The sequence below is a fragment of the Homalodisca vitripennis genome, chromosome 5 (assembly GCF_021130785.1).
Source record: "Homalodisca vitripennis isolate AUS2020 chromosome 5, UT_GWSS_2.1, whole genome shotgun sequence".
NCBI classification, from domain to species: domain Eukaryota; kingdom Metazoa; phylum Arthropoda; class Insecta; order Hemiptera; family Cicadellidae; genus Homalodisca; species Homalodisca vitripennis.
Genome location: NC_060211.1, coordinates 57,590,753 through 57,615,938, shown reverse-complemented (window position 1 = coordinate 57,615,938; position 25,186 = coordinate 57,590,753). Strand labels below are relative to the sequence as shown.

The window sequence follows — 25,186 nt, the reverse complement described above, 5'->3', positions numbered from 1 at the left end:
AATTGTATCTTCTTCACTGATATTATAATGACTGTCCAAACATTTTCACTTGCATAGTTTCTGGAACAATTAATTATCTAAATACTGATTTGTTAAAAATATTATTTACTAGTTCACAAACAGGATTAATTTGAATTTTGAAATTAATTTTTAAATATTACTGTTTGAATAAATAATAAATTTAGTTTTAGGTTAGATGTTTACTAGATTACTTTTCAAAGAGAGTTTCTTGAGCGTTTGTAAATAATTAATTTCTTTCTGCAAAACATCTTGAAAATGAAACTGTCTTCTAGACTTGAAATTTTGCATAAACTTCTTTTCTATATAAGGAATATTGAATTCGATAATGGAGCATATTACTCCATATCTTATCAAAGCATATCATTCACGAACATTTTTACATTGGTATTGTGGGTAACCATGATGGCAACAAGAAATTCATAAAAAACTAATTTACAAAGAGACTGAGCTAATTCATATAAATGTGATATTTGGTAGATTGGTTGATAAGGGTTTCGTTATATTCCATTGGGTTCTTTGATACTCAGTTGTAGGCTATAAGTTTATTGGCTGCGCATTAGTGAAGTCAATCACTCAAGTTGTTAGAAAATTTCATTTCTGCCTGAATGATATCTCCAAAACGAAATCTCCGAAATGATCTATAGACTTGAAATTTTTATAAAACTCTATTTTTATAAAACTCACTGAGTTCAATATAGAACTTGAAAATTAACTGCTTTATAGAATAGAAATTTTGCATAGACTTAGTTTCTATATAAGGAATATAGAATTTGATGATGAAGCATATCACTCCATGGAATTTGGTTGAGTATTAGCGAATATTTTTACATTGGTATTATGGGTAACCACGATGGTAACAAGAAAATCATAGAATAACTAAATTCATAAACAGACTGAGTACAATCATATTACATTTCAACATGTGACATATTAATACATGTAGCCTAATTACCACAAACACATACATTATCTTTTGATGGATTGGATATTTAAACTCTGCTATGAAACCCAACTTAAAGAACTGAGGGAAATGTATGGGTGTATCAAATGACAAAATATGTAGAAAAATTTCATAAATAAACTTTAAATTTTGTATGAAACTTCATTTCTACATAGACAAGAAGGGTTCTATGAGATAGTACATGTCCAATCATGGAGTGTTGTTGAGCATCAATTAAGCCTATCACTCAGTAGGCTGACAAAATTACTCTTTGTCTGCCAAGGGGATGACAAATTATTTTATATATGATCGTCTGCCTGTCTGTCTGCAAGGCATGTCAAGAATGAAATCAGCTATAGACTTGAAATTCTGACTGCATTGTAAGCAGAGTATTTATCTCAGGTCTTTACAATTTTTTTCCATCTCGTTTAGTTTTTCAAATAACAACAGTACAAACTTCTACATGATATACAATATCATTGCATTACAGTGTCCAGGATTACTTACTTGAGAAGAAAGACTAGTTTTAGTATGTTATGTTTTGGTTCTGTATGTAATGTTAAATTTAGTAATTTAGATAATTTTACTTTAATTTGACCTCTGCCTGTGCAATCCTTGTATTGTTTGTGGCAATAAATGATTTGACTTTGACATTGCGAGAACAATGTTGAAAATATAGTTGTCATAATGTATAGCTAATTCAAACTAAACTTAAAAGTCTCAACCAATAGAACATTTCAGGATGGGAGCTCTTCGCGTTTGTACAAAATTTATATCTGGGATATTTCACAGCATAAATCAGAATTGAAACAAAATGTTCAAGCAATTAAAACTACTTTTATTCTTACTGATTTAAAAAAAAACTCTTCTTAGTGGCCGTTCCAAAGTTTACAAGTATACAAGAAAATGGAATACTGAAATTATAAACAGTTAGTATGAACAGATTATCGTATTTTTAACAATTCATTAGCAATGAGATACTGAAATCTATGTTTCAAGTAAAACATTTACGGGATTTATGAGACGAGTTTCTATTTATAATACAGTATTAAACTTAATCTTCTACTGCATTAAGGAGTCCCTCTTAAAAATAATTTATACCGCAGCATTATTTAATATCACTCACTACAAGTTCCCCATACACTTCAACAACATGTTGATAAATTTCAACAGTGCATAATATTATATGGACAAGAAATTAAACAACCAAAAAAAAGGGTTGAATTTTTCAGGTAAGATAAGTAGAGGAACTAGCCAAAACTGAATGACTTTGAATTTACACTATCTGACACTCTGAATAAAATAATAATGACAATGGGTTCTTAGTTAAAAATTACCTTGTATTTTGCTACAATGACAAAAGCTAATCTTCCAATCTTTAAAATATTATCAGTCGCTGTAAAAAATCCTTAGGCCAACTTAAAAAATAATGTTTTCAAATTTTTGATTACTTTCTTAACTTTGTAAAAACAAACTTACAAAATAAGATAAAACATAACTATATTATAACTTACTTTAGGATAAAGTCACAAATTTCTTCATCTGTAGACCAACTGGGTAGTTCTGAAAAGCGAATGCGAAATATTTTTCCCAAATAGAATTTTGCTTCTTCTTGTGTATGAATATTCTGCTGATGAAGAGATCGCAGCATGTTCAACACCGACCTGAAAATTGTAAGATTAAGCACACACAGCCTCTACGACAACAGTCAGTCAGTTTGTACAGGAGTGATAAAGAAATTATCTCTTGTGAAAAGATCCATGTTTAAAATAATTACAATCATAACTTACACTCAAAAGTATAAATTAGCAATATGGTTTCCACATCACTTGTAATAGACCTGTGGTCGCAAAACTTACTTCCACCAACATGAATTTGTTAACAGTACTAAGTTACAGTGGAACCTCGATAAGTTGGATTAATCGGGACTGCGGCCGATCCGGGTTAACGTAAATCCGGGTTAGCCGGAGAATTAGGTAAAAATTAATAAAATACGGTATACTTACAGATAAACTCCATTATAATTGTAAAAACATCAAACATATGCACATTTAATTATTATTAATCCTTACAGTACATTTATAACTGTTCATTTCCTGGTAAAAAACTCTGTCAGCTTTGGTTGTGCCAATGTAGTCTGCCGCTTGCGTGCTGTGCGATCCCGCAGTCTCTTCAACATGAGCAATTCAGCCGGCGATGTTTCTGCCTGCTGCTCTCGAAATAAACCATTAGTTCGTTTAGTTTGGTCACTGAATCTCCATGACTCATCACTGGATCTTCAATGTCCCCGTCTGCCTCCTCAGCGTCTGATTCATTAGCATCAGGTAAAAACAACGCGATCACTTCCTCATCAGTAAGTGGCTCATAGCCTCCGTTATTGTCTGCCCCTAACCACAGAGTAATGTCATTTTCATCGACTTCAGAGAGGATTTGGGGAAATACGCATCTGTTATTGTTTCCGAGAATCCGGGACAATGACCGCCACTTGGCCGCCGTGTGCCATGAGTCACACACTTACTGTCATACAGTCCCATCAAATACTGATGCAACATCGATTCACTCAAAAATATTACGTTTTTATTATTGTAATGTTTGTCTGATTTTTCATTTTTTTAATTGAAAATCGGTCTGGGTTAGCCGGACTTCCGGATTAACGGGGCCCGACTTATATAACGGGGTTGTACTGTATATACATACAAAAAACTTCATTTCAGTGGAATAAAAACATATGTTTTTATGCAAATGTTGAGTTTAGCTACACTTCACCTTCTTCTCAGTGCAGAAGCTTTTTTTGGATCCCTCAAGATTCCAGGAGGAGTTGGTCTATGACAGCGTCAGATTTCAGATGCTGCACCAAGTTGAAGGTGAAAAGGAGCTGAACTCAACATTCACATTGAATCAATCTTTCCCACCATACCTACGAAATGTGTCAAATTAAATAATCATTTTTATTCATGGTACATACATAGAAAACGTACAAGTATTGATTTAAATTCAAGAAGGACTTATTTAAGGTAAAATTCCTCTTCCTACAGTTGGCAGCACCAGTGAAATACTCATAAAAACAGATTTATTGTCTTAATGCTGTTGAATTGTTATAAATTTGATTATCTGTTAATACTAATTATTTATAATTTATATCTAGTCTAGATTTTACCATAAGTAACTTTATATTTAAAATAAATTATAAACCATTAGTATTTATAGATGATCATGTTTTTAACAATGCATTATTATTGAGACACTAAAACCTATGTTTCTGAAGTAAATCATTTATGAATTTGAGACGAGTTCCTATTCATAACTTAGTTTTGAACTTTAGCCTCATGATAAAAGCGGAGCTCAGATGCACGGTCTGGTAGCTGACTCAAGAGTTCCCTCTCAACATACGATTTAACCTGATTTTTGATTATCCATATCCTGTCAAAAAATTATTACACTAGACTCATGGAACGAATTTGAGGATTAACCTACTTATAGCAAAAAAAAAAAATACTAACCCTTTGAAGTACAAATCATCCTCATAGCCTGCCATTATTGTTTTGAAAACAGATTCATCTGATGCATCTGTGAGACATCGGAGGATCAGCATTATCGGTGTGTAGTACAGAGTCCTGCGATGGCTAATCATGAGCTTTGCTGTACCGTCTGTCACAAAATGTAGAACATTGTTCTGGAATCAACAAAATTTAATTATTAGCCCATTAGATCATTGAATTTATTAATGTTGTTTAGTATATTTAAACTTTGGTATTTACAGATTTTTAGAAAGATATCTTTTTTTCCAAAGCATACGACTAAATTTATTGCGAATACAAATTTAGTCATTTACAAAAACAATCTTAGAGTACAGTATCAATATTATTGACTTATGTAGTTATTTAGTAGAATAAATATGCAATTATTATCTCAGGAAAAATAATTTTCAATATTTTAAAGAAATAATATTTCTGAAGAACATTTTCAAAACAAACACTTAAGATTCCAAACATTTACTAATAAGAAAGCCTGTCCTCACCAGTTATAAGATTGTTTACACAATATTTCATTCCATCAAAAAATGTCTTTAATCCCAAATCAAGTTATCAGACATTTTTAATTATGGATCAAAAAGCATATACTGATGTAAAAGATAATGAACTATGAAAAGAGAATACATAATTACATGGAAATGATATGTACAATAACTAATAAGATTAAAGTTGTGAGCTTATATTTTATTCCAAGTGGAAAACATGAAAAAAAATTAAGTGGTAAAAAATTAAGTCATGTTCAAATGAATTATTTAAGAAAATACTTTTTTTATTTTTTCATACCATACTATATCCAATATGATATGAACATTTTTTAGTTTTAGTTTGAGAAGATCAAGAATAAAATCTTTTGAACTGAGTTTACTTTGACTTTTGCAAAAGTCTAAAACTTATTTATTTTATCAGGTACAATAGTGAAATTTGACGTTGGCAAAATGGTAATGAATTTTTTTAAGTAGATTTAAATAAACTTATGTGTTGTGCTTGCTTTTTATTCATATACTAACAAAGACATTGTGACAATGAAATTTGTTAGGATTTTATAACTTTATATAATTTATTGCACAAATAAATTCTTTTTACATGTATAATAATTTAGTAATATTCATGCTTAATAGAAAGTAATTTTTTTATAATAATTAAAATTTATGAAGTTAATAATTTTTTTAGCAAGGATTTTTAGAAGATGCTTTACAGAAACTGCTGAGATTTCTGGTTGATACTTTTAACAAAAGGTTGAAACAGAAAGGCTAGAGTCCAGCTTCTATGGAAAGAGGACAGTGGTCTTTTAAAAAGGAAATAGATAATAATTTTTTATGCAGATCTTAATAATCTTGATCAACATTTTTCATTAATCAACAATTACAGAGTGCTGTTTTAAAAACTGCAGACCATAATGGTAGACATCCCGCACAACATTGTAATTTTAATCATTAATCAGAATTGGTTGGTGGTGTACAACTTAAGTACAGCTATACAGTTTTGATACACTTACAACAGATGTGTGATCCTCCCTTACACAACGTATCATAATCCCCAGGTCTGAGAACAACAATCCACGGGCTTTCCATGAGGAGCGTTTCACCGCTATCGGGTAATTTCGTCTAGTTATAAGAAGCATGCGGATCAGTTTCTCGTGTCCTTTAATTATAAAGTATCCACCCCATTCATCTGCATGTTCTTTCCTGTTGATGAGTTGGCTGGGGCTCATGTCTGCCAGGTAGCAGGCTTTTGACTGAAACAAAAATATAGCTAAAAACTAAAGTAAAAGATGCTACTTAAACACTTACAGGATATTTAAATATGTTTATTAACACACTACAATTATATCAATTTGAATTAGGTTTAGTGTCCTTGATTTGATTCCCAGTACAGTTGACTCTTGTTAATAGCCCAGTAAACCAGTGCTCAGTAAAATGCCTAATAAGTGCAATTAAGATGGCCTTAAATCAAAGAGGCTGTGTTGTTGACTAAGTTTAACGTTAACAAAATGGTACCGTACTGTGCTGAATCAATATGATGTCCACTAAATGAAAAAATAATATGTGACTCTTTTGAAGATATAAGAAGAAAACTTCTTGTTTAGTTAATCAGTAAGTGAAATAATTATTTTGTTGTAAAATACATTTGCATAAAAAAATACACTTATATGTTTCTAATTTTCCAAGTAATATATTAAAACTGATCAAATAACACCAGTTATATTCAACTGTACACCAAGACAATACATTATATATTTGTTTAAGAATTCTGAAGTACATTTTTTACACAACATTTTGAATTAAATAAAGGAAAACCCGGCAAGATACTAAATATAGTTAAAATTTACCAAACCAATTTCAACGATTCAATTAGTTACTACATGATCAACAACCTATTAACTAACCAATTGCCATATTATTGAACAAAATTAACTACCATCCCAACTAATAATTATGAAAACAACAAGAGATCCTCACCTTTACCATAATGGGAATCTGACCGATGGCATAGTCCTGAGAAGGTTGAGGTTGGCCGTCCACAGTCCAATCCAGAATCACATGAAATGTGCCCTTGTAGGTGCTGCCTCTTTGCCTACACTCTGTAGGGTATATTATTGGAGATCTGACTCCTGGAGTGCCGGGTGGGACAGCTGCTGGGAGAAGGTATCCACTCTAAACACATAACTGTAATGTAGCAATTTACCACTAAGCTATACTTAAAACAAATGTCATTCAATATACAACTGATTGGAGCCGAGAAAAACAAAATCAAACAGATAGAGGAAGTCAAGAATCAATTACTATATTTTTTTAATTAATCACAATATTCTGGTAATCAACAACAATTTTGTGGTATTTCTGGTTTTCATGGAAGCTTAGGCAATTGAAGGTATCACCAAACACTGTAAAAACAATAATTATGATAATGTAGTTAATATTGTTAAGGTAAAAAGGATCATACTGATACAGATGGAGAGAGTAGTTTTTACTTTATACCAAGTGCTCATATAATATTTCTTTCTATTAACCATTCTCCCCATCATTACATTGATAATACACCTAATAACCAACTACCCCTGCTCACTTTGAATGGAGAAGCTGGTGTACAGACCTGGACTCTTCTCCATCCGAGGTAACATGACAGATATATTCACTCCAGAAGCAAATGCAAAGGTCCTTTAAGGACTAAGTGCAATGAAAAGTTTCTCAGCTTCTTGTTGTAGGAGAAATATAACTAATGATTTAAGTTAGGAGATAAAAAGGTTTTAGTGTAGATCACTCTACAATAAAGTATTATTACTTTAACTCTGTTTTCCAAGTATAAGTTATAAGTAAAAGTTATAAGTAAAAATGATCTAAGTGTGACAGACAATACAACTTAATAATATTGTTAAATATCAACAAAATGTATGTATTGGTATTGTTACATAATAGAGGGTTGATGGAAAATGGATGGAAAATAAATATATCAAGTGACTATAATACAATGTACCTTATAAAAATTCTGAGCTTGTTAACTCATTAACCACTCTCAAACAGTTTCATAGAGTTTATATTTTACATGATATGATGAACACATGAAAGTTGTTAATGCCATTATGTCACATCATAGGCTTATTAGCTGAGTAGCTTATGTGAGTGGATAGACCAAAATCTTGTATAATTTTTTAACATATATATACATTTAGTCTGAGCTCAACTATCTCTTAATACATACTCATTTCTAGCAATGATTTCCTGTCATGTTCGATATTTTAACTTTAAATTTTACACTGAATCTATTATTGATAAAAAACGCAATACACCTGTTTTTAGTAAATTTTCTCAACTTTAATATCTTTGACGACAAAAGCCATGTATTCTACCAATTTAAGACTTTTTAAACATTTTCTAATGAATAAAGTAAATAGTATTAATTGCAATGAATGAAGTGCTATGTTCAAATACTATAATTTGTTTGTTGTTGTTCACATCTTTCCCACCAAGGAAAATACCAATCCACCAAACTCCTAGAAAGTTCTGAATGACAATCAGTGACTGAGTCCATTTAAATGCTCACCCTGATATCCTACAGGAGAGTATGGTAAAGATGATTGTTCACCAGGAATGCTTCCTATATCAGCATGTGGTTCTGGAACTTGACTATCAACTTCCTCATTACACAAAACTTGATTGGTGGTCAAATAAGTTTCTGAGGCACATATCAAGGTCTGAGTTGGTTCTAATCTCAGGGTTAAATTTTATATTCATTATGAATACCACCTTCTTCACCTTATGTGGGAAGGGATGATTCAATGTAAATATTGAATTAAGCTCCATTTCATGCTTAGGGATATGTCTAAAACATCTTAGCGCAATCAATTGTGCAACTCACGAGACAATGAGGATACATTTTCATCTAGATTACGCTAAACAATTGCTAGGTAACCAGACTAAGCTCCTTTGTGGCCTAGGTGTCTGTTATGTCGGAACTATACAAAGAGTTCGCTTTGAACGTCGTCTTCATCACAGACTTTTTATGGATCTCTTCAGATAGACAATGGACTCCAGATTCCAGGAATCAATCTGTACCAGTGTCAGTTTTCAGACGCTGCACTAAGCAGAAAGTGAAATACAGCTTAACTCAATATTCGTACCACCTTCTTCAAAAACTTCTTAAATTATATATATATATATATATATATATATATATATATATATATATATATATATATATATATATATATATATATAGCCTTAGATACAATATTACTTCATCAATATGCTTAAAAAAAGTCAAAATTATGAGATTGATAGTAAATACCTTAATTGATAGTTTGACTTGTTTCTGTCCAACCTTAAAATGAGCTGGAGTCAAATTATCAATAGCTTGTTGTATACCTTCTTTAAGGATGTAATTGAATGATGCTACATGTGGTTCACCCAACGATTTCAAAAACTGAAACAACAAAACAGAACAAAAATCTAAATTAGACTACAGATAGCACAAAGTCATGTAGCCTACATGTTTATAGGCATCGCTATTTATATTAGATACATTGCTTACTTCTGAAAATTGAGTGTCAAGTAAAATGGTAGCAAATTAACAAGAGTATGTTTCTTTTATTGACATAATGTATAACAACATTAACTTTAATTTTAATTTTAATATAAAGTTATTAAACCTTAGATCTGGCAAATAACTAGTGACTTATTTATTTTTTAAATATTTCTCCAATGGCAAGAAAAAGGTAAACCAGTTGCATTTGCAATAATTTTCTTAACACATTTAATCCCGGTTGCGTCAAGTACAGATTTTTTTAAAGCCATTTATTTTTTTCCAATTTAATAATAAATTGAAATTATTGGTGTATTAAATGTGTATTTAGATTTCTAAGAATACCAAACCTTGGTTTCCGGAAAACAGTCTTAAAAGTAATAATTAAACTTTTTAATATTTAAAAATTGAGTTTCAGCTGATTTTTTTTAGTCAGTTGTTCTGATTAGTGCACTCAATTTCCACCAGTCTGTTACATGTTTATTGCCATTAGTTCTAGCTAACCCGGATCTCCGATATTTTTTCACATGTTTCACTATTATTATTTGGTATAAATATTTGGAAAGTATGTTGCATGTCAACACCATTAGTACTGAACATAATTAGTATGCCACAGTGGCGTCATATGGTATTTTTTAAGTAAAAAGTAACATTTTATCAACAAAAATGATATTATTTAGTAATGTTATTACTATATATGCCTGTATGTATTATATCAAGAGTTTAAACGTAAACATTTAGTCAGAGTGACACGTGTCCACACTGTAGAACCGATGACACCACAGTGGTGTCAGAGTACTTTTTATATAAAAATAATCTTTTCTTTAATAAAAGTGAGTATATTCCATTTATAATGACTACAATAGACTAACAAATTAAGTTTTGGCATTTCAGTTGATTAATAGTGTTAATCAAACCTTTGATAAAGGAAATTACATTTAAATAGACCTTATTAGATTATTCAGAACGTTTTACAGATTGATTTGATAAGATACTAATAGGCTACTTTTTATTTTGTAAAGTTTATTGAATAATAACACTACAACTTACGCTTATCCTTTTACAAAAGGAAAATGCTTGAAAAGTAAATTAAAAAAAAAAAACTATTTAATTTTCGATCTAGGCTGAAAACAAACAAAATTAGGAAAAAGACCAGTAATATGGGATAAAGAACAGTAATGCCAAATGCCACTCGAGATAGTACCAATCAGTAAAATATAAAACTCCAAAATTCTGATCACTAATACTTGACAGTTAAAAATATTACAAACTCGCCTAACCTTATGATTCTACATAGCAGGGCCATGGCCTAAAATGGCCACTATTGTAGAAGTGCACAAAGAATTAAAACTCACATTGTAAAGAACACATCTTTTTTATCCATTCTGACAATAGTAGTATAATTTAAAGCGCACTCACAACACTATCTTTTACATTTAATATACAGAAAACAGCACTCACTAACACTACAAGAGAGAAAGAACGTCTATTTCTTTACAGTACGAGGCATATAGCTGTCTGTGAATGCGGCCGGAGCAGACTAAAGCTGTATAGTCATGCATAAAACATTGGTCTGTTTATAATCACCAACAAGCAGGGAAGTTAAAGTGATGGCAGTGCCTAGTCTATGTTTGTAGAAACATTTCTCCCCCACAATGTGTCTCGCCACCACTCCAATATCACTGACCTAGGTTACGGTCACAGTAATATGCCTCATGCTGTAAATGACTACACAATATAACATAACAAATCAGGAAAAGCAACATCGAGATGCCAAAAGTAGTTGCACAATGGCAAACAAGATCAAAATAACAAGAGGAAAACAATGAATAAACATCACCGCGGAGAAAGATACATTTGTGTCTGTTTTTAGGTTAACACTAGGCCTAGTTATGAGAAATCATAATCGTTTTGTGATTTGCCTCATTCGATACCTAGAAGCATCGGTCCACCTTGTAGATTCGTCGTTACACATTCGTTACTGTTGATTTGTTGATGTTTAGCTACTGTTGGCCCTTGCAAACAGTAGCTAAAATGATGAAAAACAGAAACCCTTTTAAATTACCTTCATATGCAGTTGAGAGATCAGAATTTTATCACATTATATCAACCAGATATAAATAAAATGTTACCTAACCTACCTCATTCTGAGCTTCAGATGGTTTGCCATAGTTTGGTGCTGTTAAGTTTCTTAATGTAGTTTTTCCAGTCATTTTGTACTAAATTAAAACAAACAACACTCACATACTATTACTAAGTACTAAAAATATATTATAACTTCAAGCAAAATGGCACTAAACACTAAAAACACGTTTCTTCCAAATCACAAAAGAAAACATAACCTCTAAAATTACACATGGTGTCAGTCTCAGTCAGAGTCAACCAAACCAAAAACAGCTCCCTTTTGGGCTTGTATTTATACCATGAAGTCATACGTATTTTGTTTTCAAGATTTAGTAATTGATTCCACTTAGTTGCCACACCTTTTACGTTTTAACTTTTCTTCCATGAATAATTTCTCAAGAAAATGTTATTTTCAGAGCATTTAAATTTATATATCATATATTTGAAATTTTAAACCTGTACTTTTGCGGATGTTTGAAATTTTAAAATGTGTTCCCAGAGACGATAATGATCCGTCTGAAGAAGAGTTAGTAAATGTGATGAATTTGAACAATTTTCTTTCCTAAATTTTTCAAACATACCTATTTACTTTCCTTAATATAACCAAAACAGTGATTGAACATATGATCAGTCGATTCCTCAACACCACTCTTACATTTTTTACAATTAGGACTATCTAATAATTTCGTGTGATGTAATCGGCGTGAGTCTCAAAAATATCCCATTCTCAACCTTACATCATAATATTATAAAGTGTTTGTCAAGTACTAATTCCTATCCACGACATCTTTGTTGAATTCGGTTAGACCTTTTTGTACCATTGGCCATTTACCTAGATATGTTGAGTCAGCAAAAGCACTTGTACTAATAATATTCGTTTTACACTCAACTATCAGCTAGTTTCCTGTTTTAGTATTGGAATTAATTATATAATGATGAGCATCTATAATTTTGTATCAACTTTTATAGGATGAATCCTACTTTGATCCTTACGAGCTATAATAACTTGGTACAACCTACGAGTGTAAAAATTCCAAACAACAAATGTTCATACAATAAATATATCTTGACAAGACATTGTCTAACCAGCATTTTATTCAGAATCAGGATAAAAATTTGACTGTTTCCCTGAAACGTTTCAGATATCTGATGACAGATTGTTGCGGACTATAATTACGATGAAAACAGGGTTTACAATAAATAAATAGTACAATCTTCATTTTCACGTAGGCCTACCACACACAATACATGCGCTACATACGTATGATACTTACAAAAAGTAAGCAATAAAATGATATAGTGAAAAGTCAGTGTTAAAAATTGTTACAGAGTCAATTTTAACACTCTCCCGTTGTAGTATCCCACCCTAGCTCATAAAAACTGGAGGCCCTTCTTTCCGTCACTTTACACGTGGCGCCAATTTAAAACTTATTAATACTTTATTGGTACTTCTAAATTTAGTGATATTTATATTGGACTTTAGTTTGTAAACATCTCACTCCAATATTGCTCAACTGTTTTTTACAATAACAATAACAACAACTTTATTCATATAACAACATTAGGTAATGTCAATGTCAATATTGTAATACAAATATTTAAAATTACATTGGTAAGATCTCAATATAAAAAATAAACTAAATATAACCTTGGAGATATTAAAATAACTTTAGATAAAAAGTGTAACATATTATGTAACATACTGAGTACTCCAAGGGCATGGAGTAAAGAATAAAAGTGTATAGTAGTATGTCGACTGTGAATGTGAAAGGCTTATCATTGAGTGAACAAGTTAAGTTTATGTTTAATAATCAACTTTACCAAACACATGGTTTTTTAAGAATTTGATACCGGTTTCGTATTATTTTAAGTTACAAAATTAAAGTGACAGTTTATTTTCTACTAAAATTATAATTGAATTTCACGTTTTACAGTTACAAATTGAAATTATTGTGGAATGGGATCGCAAGGAAAACCAGTTCACGTGCCAAATTATGCAAAATTTATTATTGGAGGACTAAGTGGGTAAGTTAATTTAATAAACTAGTATTTATGTTTCTAAACTTGATTTCCGTCACAATCAAATATATGGTGTATACAGTATAGTTATATAGCAGATTTACACTTTACTTGTGAGATGAAGTCTAATTCGGTAGCTTAAAGAATTCAGCAATATGTGTATTTAATATTTAATTTTTATTCATTTATATACTATTGTAGCGAAAGAACAAGGGCCATAAAATATGTCGATCATTTGGTTGTAATAGAAAGATGCTTTATTTGAAATTTAAAAAGACGAGAAGGTAGTGGAATAATTTAGTGGTAGTTTTTATAATATGAGTATAATTAGCAACTCAATTCAATTACCTTGTACCATAGCAATTATATACAAATAATGGGAAGTAACCCTCTCAAAATTCTTGGGGTTCACAGTCCAGAGCAATCTTAAATGGCATCAGCAAATTGACAGTCTTGCGAACAAAATTTCAAAAGGCATTTTCATGATCAGAGCACTTAAAGGCAGTGTCTCTGTTGGTGTTCTGCTCTGTGTTTACTATGGCCACATACATAGCTACCTCTCTTATGGAACTTCAATCTGGGCAAACCATGGATATGTACAGAAGCTTTTTGTGCTGCAAAAAAAGCAATCCGTCTGATTTGTGATGCACACTGGCAGGCCCACTGTAAAGAGCTCTTCATTAGGTTAGGTGTCCTTTCATTGCCTTCTATGTATATATTTAGCACACTCTTGTTTGTTAAGAGGAACTTGGCACTTTTGCCTGCAATGTCTGAGGTCCATAACTATGCAACTAGAAACAAAAATAAACTTATAAGTGAACGATGCAGATACTCTGCAACTCAGAAGAGTTTTCTATACCAAGGCATAAAAATGTTTAATGTTTTGCCGGAAGGTATTAAAGAGCTGCCACTCACTAGATTTAGACAAAAACTAAAGAACTTTCTAGTTACAACCTGCTTATACGATGTAATATAATTTTACGAAGTTGTTAACTCTTTAAGTTAGGTTAAGTAACCGTTAAGTTGACTTTGTTATACATGTGAACATGTTTACAACAAATAAATATTTGATTTGATTTGATTTAATGATTCCGATTGAATAAAAGTAAATTTCTAAACATAAAGAGTAAGAAAAAAAATTTTATAGAAAAATACAACCACATCCTAGAATATACACAGTAAATTAGAGAACATTTTCATTCTAGAAGCTTAAATAAAGATAATCAACAATATTAACTACTAAAGAAAGTTACAAATTGACCTCTTTCTATTATGACATTTCCCTTAAACCCTAATACTTCTACACAAGGCAGTTGGCGATCTGATACTCGAGCTGTGCAAAGCGACCTTTATTTCCTTTTCCTCAATCAAAGCTTGTTGTTGGTACAAATAATACCATCAAAATAATATTTATCAAATACCTCTATGGGGTTTTAAACTTTGTTATAACCCAATAAGAGTTTAGTTAGTATTTAAGACACATTTATATATCGTATAACGCACCTTTGTTGTGTTTGCTACTTCTCATTCAATGTACAAAGTATCTGTTAAGAACTATCAATAAAATGTGTTAACCATAGAATATTTTGAACACTTTGTTGGGTCTGAATTTAAACTTGATTGCTTCAATGCTGTTGCAAATAAATTGTTCTTAAAACTTATTTATCTTCATAATAAAGTGAAAATTTCAAACTATTTTATTCCACTTAAAAAACTTGTAAAATTAAAATAGCTTTTTTTTAACAAATTGGCAGATTTGAAAATAAATCGCATTGCAGACTATTATGTACAATTTTAGAAAAGTTTTCCTCTTTTTAAATTGATTTACTTTACTCCGCATGGCATGTATCAACAGCGTTACTAAAACTAGGTCTATTCAACACATGAAAGTACCTACAGGGCCGAACTTATTACTATTTGGTCCTTGATCGACACGATGAGGTCATCGTGTAAACCCAGTAGGCAAACCTTTGACAGAGCTTTGTAGATAAAAGTCATGAAACTTGTGACCACTGCTTACAGTCAAATCTACCAGATAAGGGATGTCGTTAGTTCAATGTGGTGTGGAAAAAGAAACGATATATATGTCATAAGGTAACTAAATATCGAGATAATAAGCTCTTGGTACTAGATATTCCCCAAAGTACAATACTATAATTCTTCACTTTATGTAGAACCTAATCCTCTTAGAGAACATAATTTTGAAAAATAAACATTTCCTGTCTCAGAAATCACAACTGGGGCCCTCCATAACAGCTATATGACCAGCAGAAAAGTAAGGACTCTGTGGGTTTCAGTAGTCCATCTGTCTACTCAACTTATATGTGGGGATATGGTGAATTAAAGGGTTAAAAGGGATTTCAGAGCTATTTACAGTATTTCTTTTCTCACCTATCTCTATTTTCTTCTCAGTTTGGTTATATTAATTTTAGGTCAACTAATAAGTCAAACTATGAAAAAATAAGGCAAAGTAAAAAATGCATGAAGACAAATAAGTTTAACTCGGATCTGTGTAAGTAATTTGTATAATTAAGTTACAAAGTTAATACTCTGCTAATTATTTTTCAATTTTAACATGATAATTGAGGAGGTAACATTCAAAAGCTCACATGTCCAAAATTGAAAAAAATCGAGCTGAGCACTGATTATAAACTGTTAGTGAATGTCTTTATGACTACACATCTTTTCCAGTCAAAAGCTCACACAATCTATTTTAAATCAATATATAAATTATCACTTTCCAAGCAAAACCTCACTTATTTTATTGACAGTTCCAAGCAAAACCTCACATGTACCAAGAGCCAATAGGAGCACGCCTTGCAGGTCACGTGACCTGTCAAAGACGTGTCAGCTGTTTTTTATAGCTGTCCATTCAGTTTGAGGTTTATGCACTGTAGATTTTGCATTTACAATAGTAGTCATAGTGTTTTCATGTGAAAATATGGAAAATATTACCTGTGAAAGTGGTGTATTAGTTAAAAATACGTCTCAAAGGAAGTAGGAAGAAGTTTAAGAAACCTACAAAGCGTGAAATTGCTAAGAATTTAAGACATTCTGCTCCATCTGGTTGCAATGTTTTTACCCCGTGTAAACATAATACTAAGGTATTTCAGTGCTGTAAAGTGCGCCCTCAGGATGCATTGAACTATCGAAAAAAACCCTGTACTGTTCTTCTAACAAACAACTACAAGATCAAAAAGTAAGTAGACTTATTTCACATTCTGGAGTAAAGCGTCAGAGATCCCGCACAACTAATTGCCTAGGCCTAGGCCTACCTAAAAAAAGTAAATCTCACAGCTTTTTCGGCTCATTACGTGTTTCCTGTGGCTAATGGAAGTAATATCACAGTCTGCAAATCATTTTTTTCTGCACTTAACTAAATTCAAATCAGACAGGGTTAGGCAAATTTTTGAAGAAACTTCGTCTTGGCAAGGACTTTGTAGAAAAACCGAGGTGGGGGATCGAGTAAGTGGTAAGAGTATTCTAAAGAAAAATTTCTGTTAGAGAATTTATAGGTAATTTAAAAGGTTCAGAGAGCCATTACAGCAGGAAAAAAACCAAAAGAGTCTACCTCAGTAGTGACCTGTCAATTAAAAAAGTTGTGGACTATTTATGATAGCTCTACAATTTCCAATGATCTTAAAGTCACAAAATCTATGTTTAGACGTATATTCTGCAATGAGTTTCAATATCGGATTCAAATCCCCAGCATCGGACATCTGCAGTTTTTGTGCAATGATGGATAATAAAATAAAAAGCGCAACACCTCATGAGAAGCAAGGACTTTTTGTCCAAAAGACCTATTCACAAAAAACGCGCTAAAGCTTTTTTTATGAAACTCTTGAAAGAAGTTAAAGGCAATGAAGTAAACATTATGTTTTGACATGCAACAGGTTCAGAGTCTTCCACGAACACCTGTACAACAAGCATTCTATGCAAGGCAGCTGAGCCCTATACAATGTTTGTATTACGGATGTGAATACAAAGAAGGCCTGAATTTTGTTATGTGGTCTGAAGAGCAGGCGGGACGTGGATCTACAGAAGTTGGGTCTGCTCTGATAAATTTTTTGAGCTCCTACAAATTCGATGAATCTATCACCCATCTTAGACTTTTCTGTGATGGGTGCACGGGCCAAAATAAGAATAACCATATTTTGCATTGTTTGATGTACATTTTTGGCTAAAACGGAAGGGAACTTGGAGACAATTTCAATTACTTTTCCTGTCCGTGGACATTCTTTTTTACCCGCAGACAGAGTGTTTGGGCAGATGTAGAAAGAATATTGAAGAAAAAAAACCAACAATAATAAATAAAGAGGAATATTTGGAAGAGTATAGGAAAGTGGGTCCTGTCAAAGTTCTAGGCACTGACTGGAATCTAAAGGATTTGAAGAGTTTGGGGGGGAAAGAAGGTTTTCTCTCAAACCATTAGCTATGATCAGTGAAAAAAAGAGAATATTTATGACAAAGAAAGTATCCTCTAAAGGCACCATCTCAGTGAGGGTAAAAGCCAACGAATATTTTAGGTTCGAGGATGAAAACCTTAAACAGTTAACCCTACTAAAAAAGGGAATGAATTGGGCAACTATTTTAAAGGCTCCGCTTCGAGAAGTGCCTTTGATTCACCCTATTACCAATGCAAAGAAAAAGGATGTTGATGGCCCTATTGAAAAATCTGTTTTGGTGAACATTGGGGTAGGGATGAAAGCCTCTCCTGGTACAATGATATAATACACGGAGAAAATACACCAACCATTGAGGAAGAGATCGAGGTGCCCCAGTGTGACTGCCTAGAAGACGATTGTGCGCTTCACATTTAGTGTAAAAGACTTATTAAAAACACAATGAGAGATTTTCATTTCACTTTATACATGATTTTTTAATTCCTAGAATATAAATTCAACTCTTTAATATTCTTTAAGTAATTTATCTTTTTGGTATTTTAACTTTGTGGTGTTAAATAATATAATATTGTAATCTGTATATAATGTTCTTATTAACCTTTACCTAGACATAAATTTGTGCTTACTTAAGTTTAATTTTATCATTCAATTACTGCAAATGAATCCAGTCAAAAACAACACAAAATGAACCTCATTTCTGAACAAAAGCTCACATGTCCCAAAGATTCAAACAAAACCTCACATGTCCAAAATTTAAACCTAAATATTTAGTGAACCTAGCACATTTTAGGCTCGAAAGCTTTAGAAAATGTGTTTTGGGGACAAGGAAAAGGTGTAGGGCAGCTTATTTTTTGTTTCAATTAACAAGGTTGCTGGAGAAGAGTTTTTCTCTTTTCGTGTAAATTTTGATTTGATGGACATGTGAGGTTTTGAATGTTACCTCCTCAATTGTAAATCATTTAAGAATATTTATGAAAAGTTTAATACTATATTTTTATTACGAAAAAACATTACAATGGGGTATTAAAAGATCTAAAAGAAGGTAACGACAGATTTATTGCATAAACAAATGGACTGCCCTTTTATCTCTTGATCCCAAAATCAATAGGGTTTCTAGTTGGACCGAGAATTATGTTTTATATATGTGTATATTCAGCAGGTGATCCAAGACACACGACTATTCGCAATGAATTGAATATCTGTAGGGGTCAACTAGAATATAGGACCAATAAGAGGTGATGTTATTCCATTATAGAAATGTTATTCTAATGAAACAATGTTCGTTACTTCCGTATTTAACGCGAGAAATATAAATTACAAAATATATAATAATTTAGTTACCTTAATAAAATTAAGATAAAAATATAACTTTAGATATTTTGTTGCTCTTTATATTATTTTCTTTTGCCGAATTTTGCTAACGTGTATCGTATACAAAATTCTCGTTATTTACTTTTTCAAATATTGTAAGTAGTTCGTAAACACGACAAAGCTAAAACATAATTGTTTTGTTTGATACAGAATGACAGGGACATTGATTGTCCAGCCACTGGATTTAATTAAGAATAGAATGCAGTTAAGTGGAGAAGGAGGGGCGGAGAGAGACTACACATCATCAATAGATGCGACGCGTAAAATATTGAAACGGGAAGGAATTCGTGGCCTATATTCTGGTATGTCAGCAAATCTGTTCCGACAAGCAACGTACACTACCCTACGCATGGGCATGTATCAGATGACATTGGAATATCTTTACAGGTAAATTTACCACTGCAGAAAATGGTGCAGTTGGCTCTTATACTTGTTATCTAAATTTAATATAAAAACCTACTTCAATAACTATTAAAAATACTATATATTGTACCTTTAGCTGTGATCTTCAAAATTAGGTTAAGTATGACATGCTTAGTAATAGTACCTCTCTATTATATGTTTAATTAGTTTGTAATATTTTTCATTTAGTATTGGATATTCAGGACTGACGCCTCAAGTGACATCGGGATTGTTGGCAGGATTTGCCGGATCATTTATAGCTACGCCATCTGATGTAAGGAATTAAAGAAGTAAGGTTCTTTTTAAATGTAATTGTAACTTAAAAAGTGAAAACTCCAACCATTATAATTATTAACTGTTAATACAAGAATCATGATCATGATACGGTAGTAAATTATTATAAGGTATGAAGTTTATTTTACATTGAGTTATTGTAGTGTTAACAGGGTTGGCTCCTCATGGGAGCAAGGAGTCAATCTGGTTCTGGGAAAGGAATTTGTCATTTTCATTAAAATACTCAGTCTTTATTTAATGGTTCATAGGATATTTCACTGTTTTTAATTATGCTTCTCGAAGCGGAGTTGGAATAAATAGGAAATACTGTAACTTTAGGCAACACTTTCTGCTACTCCATTTTAAAGGTTGGTCTCAATTTTCTTTGTTCTAAAATGCATGCTCGGACGTGCATATAAAAAATTACATATTTTTCACATGTCTTGAAACTTATTCCAGAGGCAAGATGTGATCGTTTCTGTCTAACTTCTAAAACGTTAATCTTATAATTATTATCCATAAGATTTATTTTTATTATTTTAATAAAAATTTTAATAGTGAAATAAAAATATAATTTTCATAAATAGGATCTCCAATAACAAAGCAATAGAATCAAATGTACTGTATTCCATACTGACTGTGTTTAAGACAGCTAACAACAAAAACAATTACATTTCTTTATTGTTATGTATTCAAATTATTGTTATATAAACAAATTTGAATTATTATTTATTGTCAACAGGTGGCTTTTGTTAGGATGACTGCAGATGGAAAGCTACCTCCTTCAGAGAGACGAAACTACAAAAATATATTTGATGCCCTCAAACGTTTAGCTATCGAAGAAGGGAGAAAAGGAATGTTTGCTGGGCTCAGTCCTACAATTTTAAGGGCAATGTTTGCTAATGTTACACAGCTTGTCAGCTACACTCGGGCGAAAGATTTTCTTATAAACAATGGTACTTATGTTTATAAAACGTGTTATTTGTTAAGTTTCAAACTTCTTTATTCACATGTTGTGTTGCTACACTAATTAATCCGAAATATTTTTGGGTACGTTTGCAATTTTACTTCAGTAACGATTTGATTGATTTACTGTTAGTTTTTATGTCAGAAACTGGATTACAAGTTATTTTTATGACGATTGTGGACGATTAAAGTTTAATATGGATGAATCGAAGAATCTTAATCATGATTATCAGATCCCGGTGGAACAAGTAATTTTTGTGATTCAATATTTATTGGAAATATATATATTACTGTCCATTATTGTTTTGACCTGTATGCAGGTAATAGTATGTTTTACTTTTGTTCCAGGATACATGGAGGATGACATAAATTGCCACTTGACAAGTAGTGTAGTCTCTGGAATGGTGTACTCTGTTTCAACGATCCCACTAGATGTTGCAAAGACTAGGTTAATATCTTAGAAAGCAGCATATTATTTGCAGGATTATATATTGTTTAGTCATGTTGTTGATCGTGACGTGGTTCACTTTAAAATTATTGTGTAAACTATTACAAGCTAACAAGATAATTGAATTAATTTATAAGTTTAAACCGAGATACTCTTAGCATACCTTTATGGTTCTACCATAAATAATTTAGCTTATACGTTAAAAATATTTTAGCGCTGATTTTAGTTCCAGTCTTGTAAATTAGACATACGTATATTATGGGTAGATACGTATTCTGTTGGACATATAATTTGTAAGGTTTTTAAAGATTTTGATGTATTTTTTATTTTTACCTACATATGATTTTTCACTAAGATCGTTTTATATCGAATATATTTATTTTACCAAAAGTAATAATAATGTGACATATACTATTTTCATTCTTCTGAATGTTTCAACTAATGTCAGCGCCCGTAGACTTATACAAATTTGGAATCGATAGTATGATATAATTTTATTAAATTTCTCCGAATTTTTAAAATTAAGTAAAAAATAATACACTAATGTATGTTTTAATGTTATCATAGGATTCAGCAAATGAAGTCATCTGAAGCAGGAATTCCAATGTATAGTGGATTGGTTGATGTTTTTGTGAAGACTGTCAAAAATGAAGGAGTCCTAGCACTTTGGAAAGGGTTTGGCCCTTTCTACGTAAGAGTGGCTCCATTTACTATTATACTATTCGTAGTTAACGAACAACTCCTAGCAATGTACAAACAATACGTTATCGGTATATAATAATAAATTGTTAGCAAATACTCAATGTAACATGTTATTTCAATTTTGTGTTAATATTTTAAGGTCATTATGAAGTCATTGAAAGACGTGGCCGATTGGCAGTATGATGTCGATATAGATGGTCAAAGAGAAACTGATTAGGATTGTTGAAATCTAAACTTTAATTTATAAGATTGTTAAAGAAGCGTTTAACAAGGTGCATTTAAAATTTGTGGGAATATTCATAGTTATATGCAGGATTACCATAATTGATAATGCCAACTTTTTCACACACTAAAATTCTGAGTTCATATTAGTTTGAGTAGATTAAGTTAGAAAATGAATAAACAAACAAGATCTTATAATTAATCATAACTTTTGAATGCATACAGGCCCGTACTCAGACCGGTTTTTAGGGACGTTTTACCGGGGCCCCACTACACGTCATTTTGAAGGAACCATGTCGACGGACGCACGGTTGCTTGACATGACGGGGCCCGGACGAATGTCTTTTCTGGGGCTCGCCAGAGCAGACTAAGGCCCTGAATACATATACAATTTCCTGAACATTTCGTTATGAAAATTGTTTGTACCTAGAATGTTTTTCAAAGTATCGATTACACGTAAATACCATTTTAATTTTTGATCATCAACAACTAGCCAATGAAACGGTTAAAAACAAATTCAAACTTGGTAAAGCACATCTTATAAATCCCGGTTAATTTAATTTAATTCGTCAGCTTAGTACGCGCCATTTTGCTCCAATATAGCAACCTTTCATATTGACGGACCTAGAGAAAATTTGTTCTCTAAAAAGTAGTTAGAATCATACATATTTACTACAAACCATATTAATACTTCAGCTGTCACTAGATATACCCCACATACTTATTCCGACTGAACCGGAAAGATTATTTCTATTGAGCATTATTGAATTTCTGTATAATAATTATCATGGATCTATATAGTTGATGAAATCTCTTCGAATGAATTCCCAACTGTTGTTTTAATCCACAATATTTCACCATATGCAATATTCCCTAAAGGCTGCAACCCATTATAAAATCGCATTTAATTCCTAAACACCAATTTGGGTTTAGAAGAGAACATTCTACAGTAGAAAAAGTGCATATAATATTCGTCAATTTTATAAGGCATACTTTAGGAAATAAAACGTTTTGCGCATTTGTTGTCCTAGATGTGAAACAAGACTTTGGCATAGCTGGTTCCTGGGCTCCTTTACAAACTTAAGCATGACATATTTCATACGTACTACAATATTATCAAATTTTATTGAAAATGCAGGACATTCATAATAAAATTTCAAGATATACAATCTGTCCAAGTGAGAGTGGAGTTTAGAATTCCCGGATCGATTTTGTACGTGTTTTATTTAAACTGGCATACTGCAGATATTCCAATACATTTTTATCACCATTCTAGCCACTTTTACGGATGATAAAATTATACTATCTAGAAATGAAAACTCTGTGATTGATACTTTGGATCTACAAAATAGCCTCAATTATCTTCAAAATAATATGGTTTCATAAATGGAGAATATAAGTCAGTGGAGCAAAGTCTATACACATAATGTTTATTCTCAATAGAGGAAATGAAGTGTTACTCTCAGTAATGTTTTCATGTTTCACGCCGAAATCTTAAAACTGTTATGTATACATTTATACTAGTGTTTGACTTGGAACTAACATATATGGAACTGCAGTAAATCATATGTTAATTTGTAATCATATGTTTTATTCTGTAAATGAACAGTTTTGTTTATTTGAATATTTTTTATGAAATGGTTGTAACTTAGATTATGTTTGTTTTATATTAGGGTCTAGCTCAATTGTGTTTAATAGAACCTAATTTCATATAAACTCATTTTGTTATATCTATTTCAAGAGCAATTGGCTTCAAAAAGAAGAAAAATGTTACGGTTAACTTAAAAACTTTCAATATTTATTCCTTTAATAAATTGAATATATTCAAAATAATTCTCAAACCTACGTGGACCTACGGTTTTCAGTTATGTAGAGTAACGTGTACATGGAATATTAATATAATACAACGTCTTCAATCCATAATCTTAGACGAATTAATTGTTGGTATGTGTCAAATAATAGTCTCCACAAAGATGTAAAAATTGCAACAATTACGGAAGAAGTATGAAAATTCAGTTTGAGAAGAAAAATATAAGGAATTAACCCCAACACTATATGGTTATAATACATTTATGTAAAAGTAAACAAAATCGGCGACTTCAAAGACCAATTTTCATAAAGATCCCATTTAGGTTCCACACATGATGATATTTATGTTTTACGAGAGGTGCGGAACTAGTGTTAATATTTAAATGAATATTTTCGAATAGTGTTTTAATTACACTATTTATATGTTACATCGTTTTTACTTAATGTTCTGTATATTTCTGGAACAGTTGCGAGAATTGTTTAAAAAAATCCTATTCAGAATCAAATTCCATTTATCATTACACATACAAAATCTAGGACAAGTGTCAAGCACTAACAATTGAAAATAATCAATAATCGGAAAAGTCAGTTTCATGAATCTTTGAATACTATAAATACACAAATCCAGCAGTATTAACCTAATTCTATTTTAAAACTTATTGGCAGGCGGCATCTTGAGAGGTGAGGAAATATGTTAAATATTTGTATACCTTGATTAATTGGAGGAGAGTTGGCAAAATGTTTGAAAAAGTAGTGACCAGAAGACATTTTTGACACATCTCTTCATCAATAACTCACCCCGAATCAACACGACTTTCTAACGGTCAAATCGTCCATATCGGCAATCACTACCCTTGTTGAGTTTCTCATTGATAATTTTGAATCTGGCAGCACATCAACAGCAATCTTACTTGATTTTACTAAGGCATTTGAT

At 31.6% G+C, this 25,186-nt stretch overlaps 2 protein-coding genes across 2 annotated transcripts in view; one reads left to right on the top strand and one right to left on the bottom strand.

The window, feature by feature from the left end:
• Positions 1 to 11,875, bottom strand: part of LOC124362253 (DNA-directed RNA polymerase I subunit RPA2) — a 37,310-nt gene extending 25,435 nt beyond the window's left edge. Inside the window, exons 1-6 of the mRNA XM_046816600.1 lie at positions 11,655 to 11,875; positions 9,280 to 9,414; positions 6,954 to 7,148; positions 5,990 to 6,229; positions 4,462 to 4,634; positions 2,476 to 2,625 (exon numbers count right to left, since the gene is read on the bottom strand). Of these exons, the coding sequence (XP_046672556.1) occupies positions 2,476 to 2,625; positions 4,462 to 4,634; positions 5,990 to 6,229; positions 6,954 to 7,148; positions 9,280 to 9,414; positions 11,655 to 11,726 (965 nt within the window). The 5' untranslated portion in view covers positions 11,727 to 11,875. The remainder of the gene's footprint in view (positions 1 to 2,475; positions 2,626 to 4,461; positions 4,635 to 5,989; positions 6,230 to 6,953; positions 7,149 to 9,279; positions 9,415 to 11,654) is intronic.
• Positions 11,876 to 13,453: 1,578 nt separating this feature from the next.
• Positions 13,454 to 22,317, top strand: LOC124362258 (mitochondrial 2-oxoglutarate/malate carrier protein-like). Its single transcript, XM_046816611.1, has 6 exons — positions 13,454 to 13,662; positions 19,581 to 19,817; positions 20,022 to 20,106; positions 20,848 to 21,061; positions 21,420 to 21,519; positions 22,087 to 22,317. Exons 1-6 carry the CDS (start codon positions 13,595 to 13,597, stop codon positions 22,295 to 22,297), a joined length of 915 nt encoding a protein of 304 aa, XP_046672567.1. The 5' UTR covers positions 13,454 to 13,594; the 3' UTR covers positions 22,298 to 22,317.
• Positions 22,318 to 25,186: the final 2,869 nt, after the last annotated feature.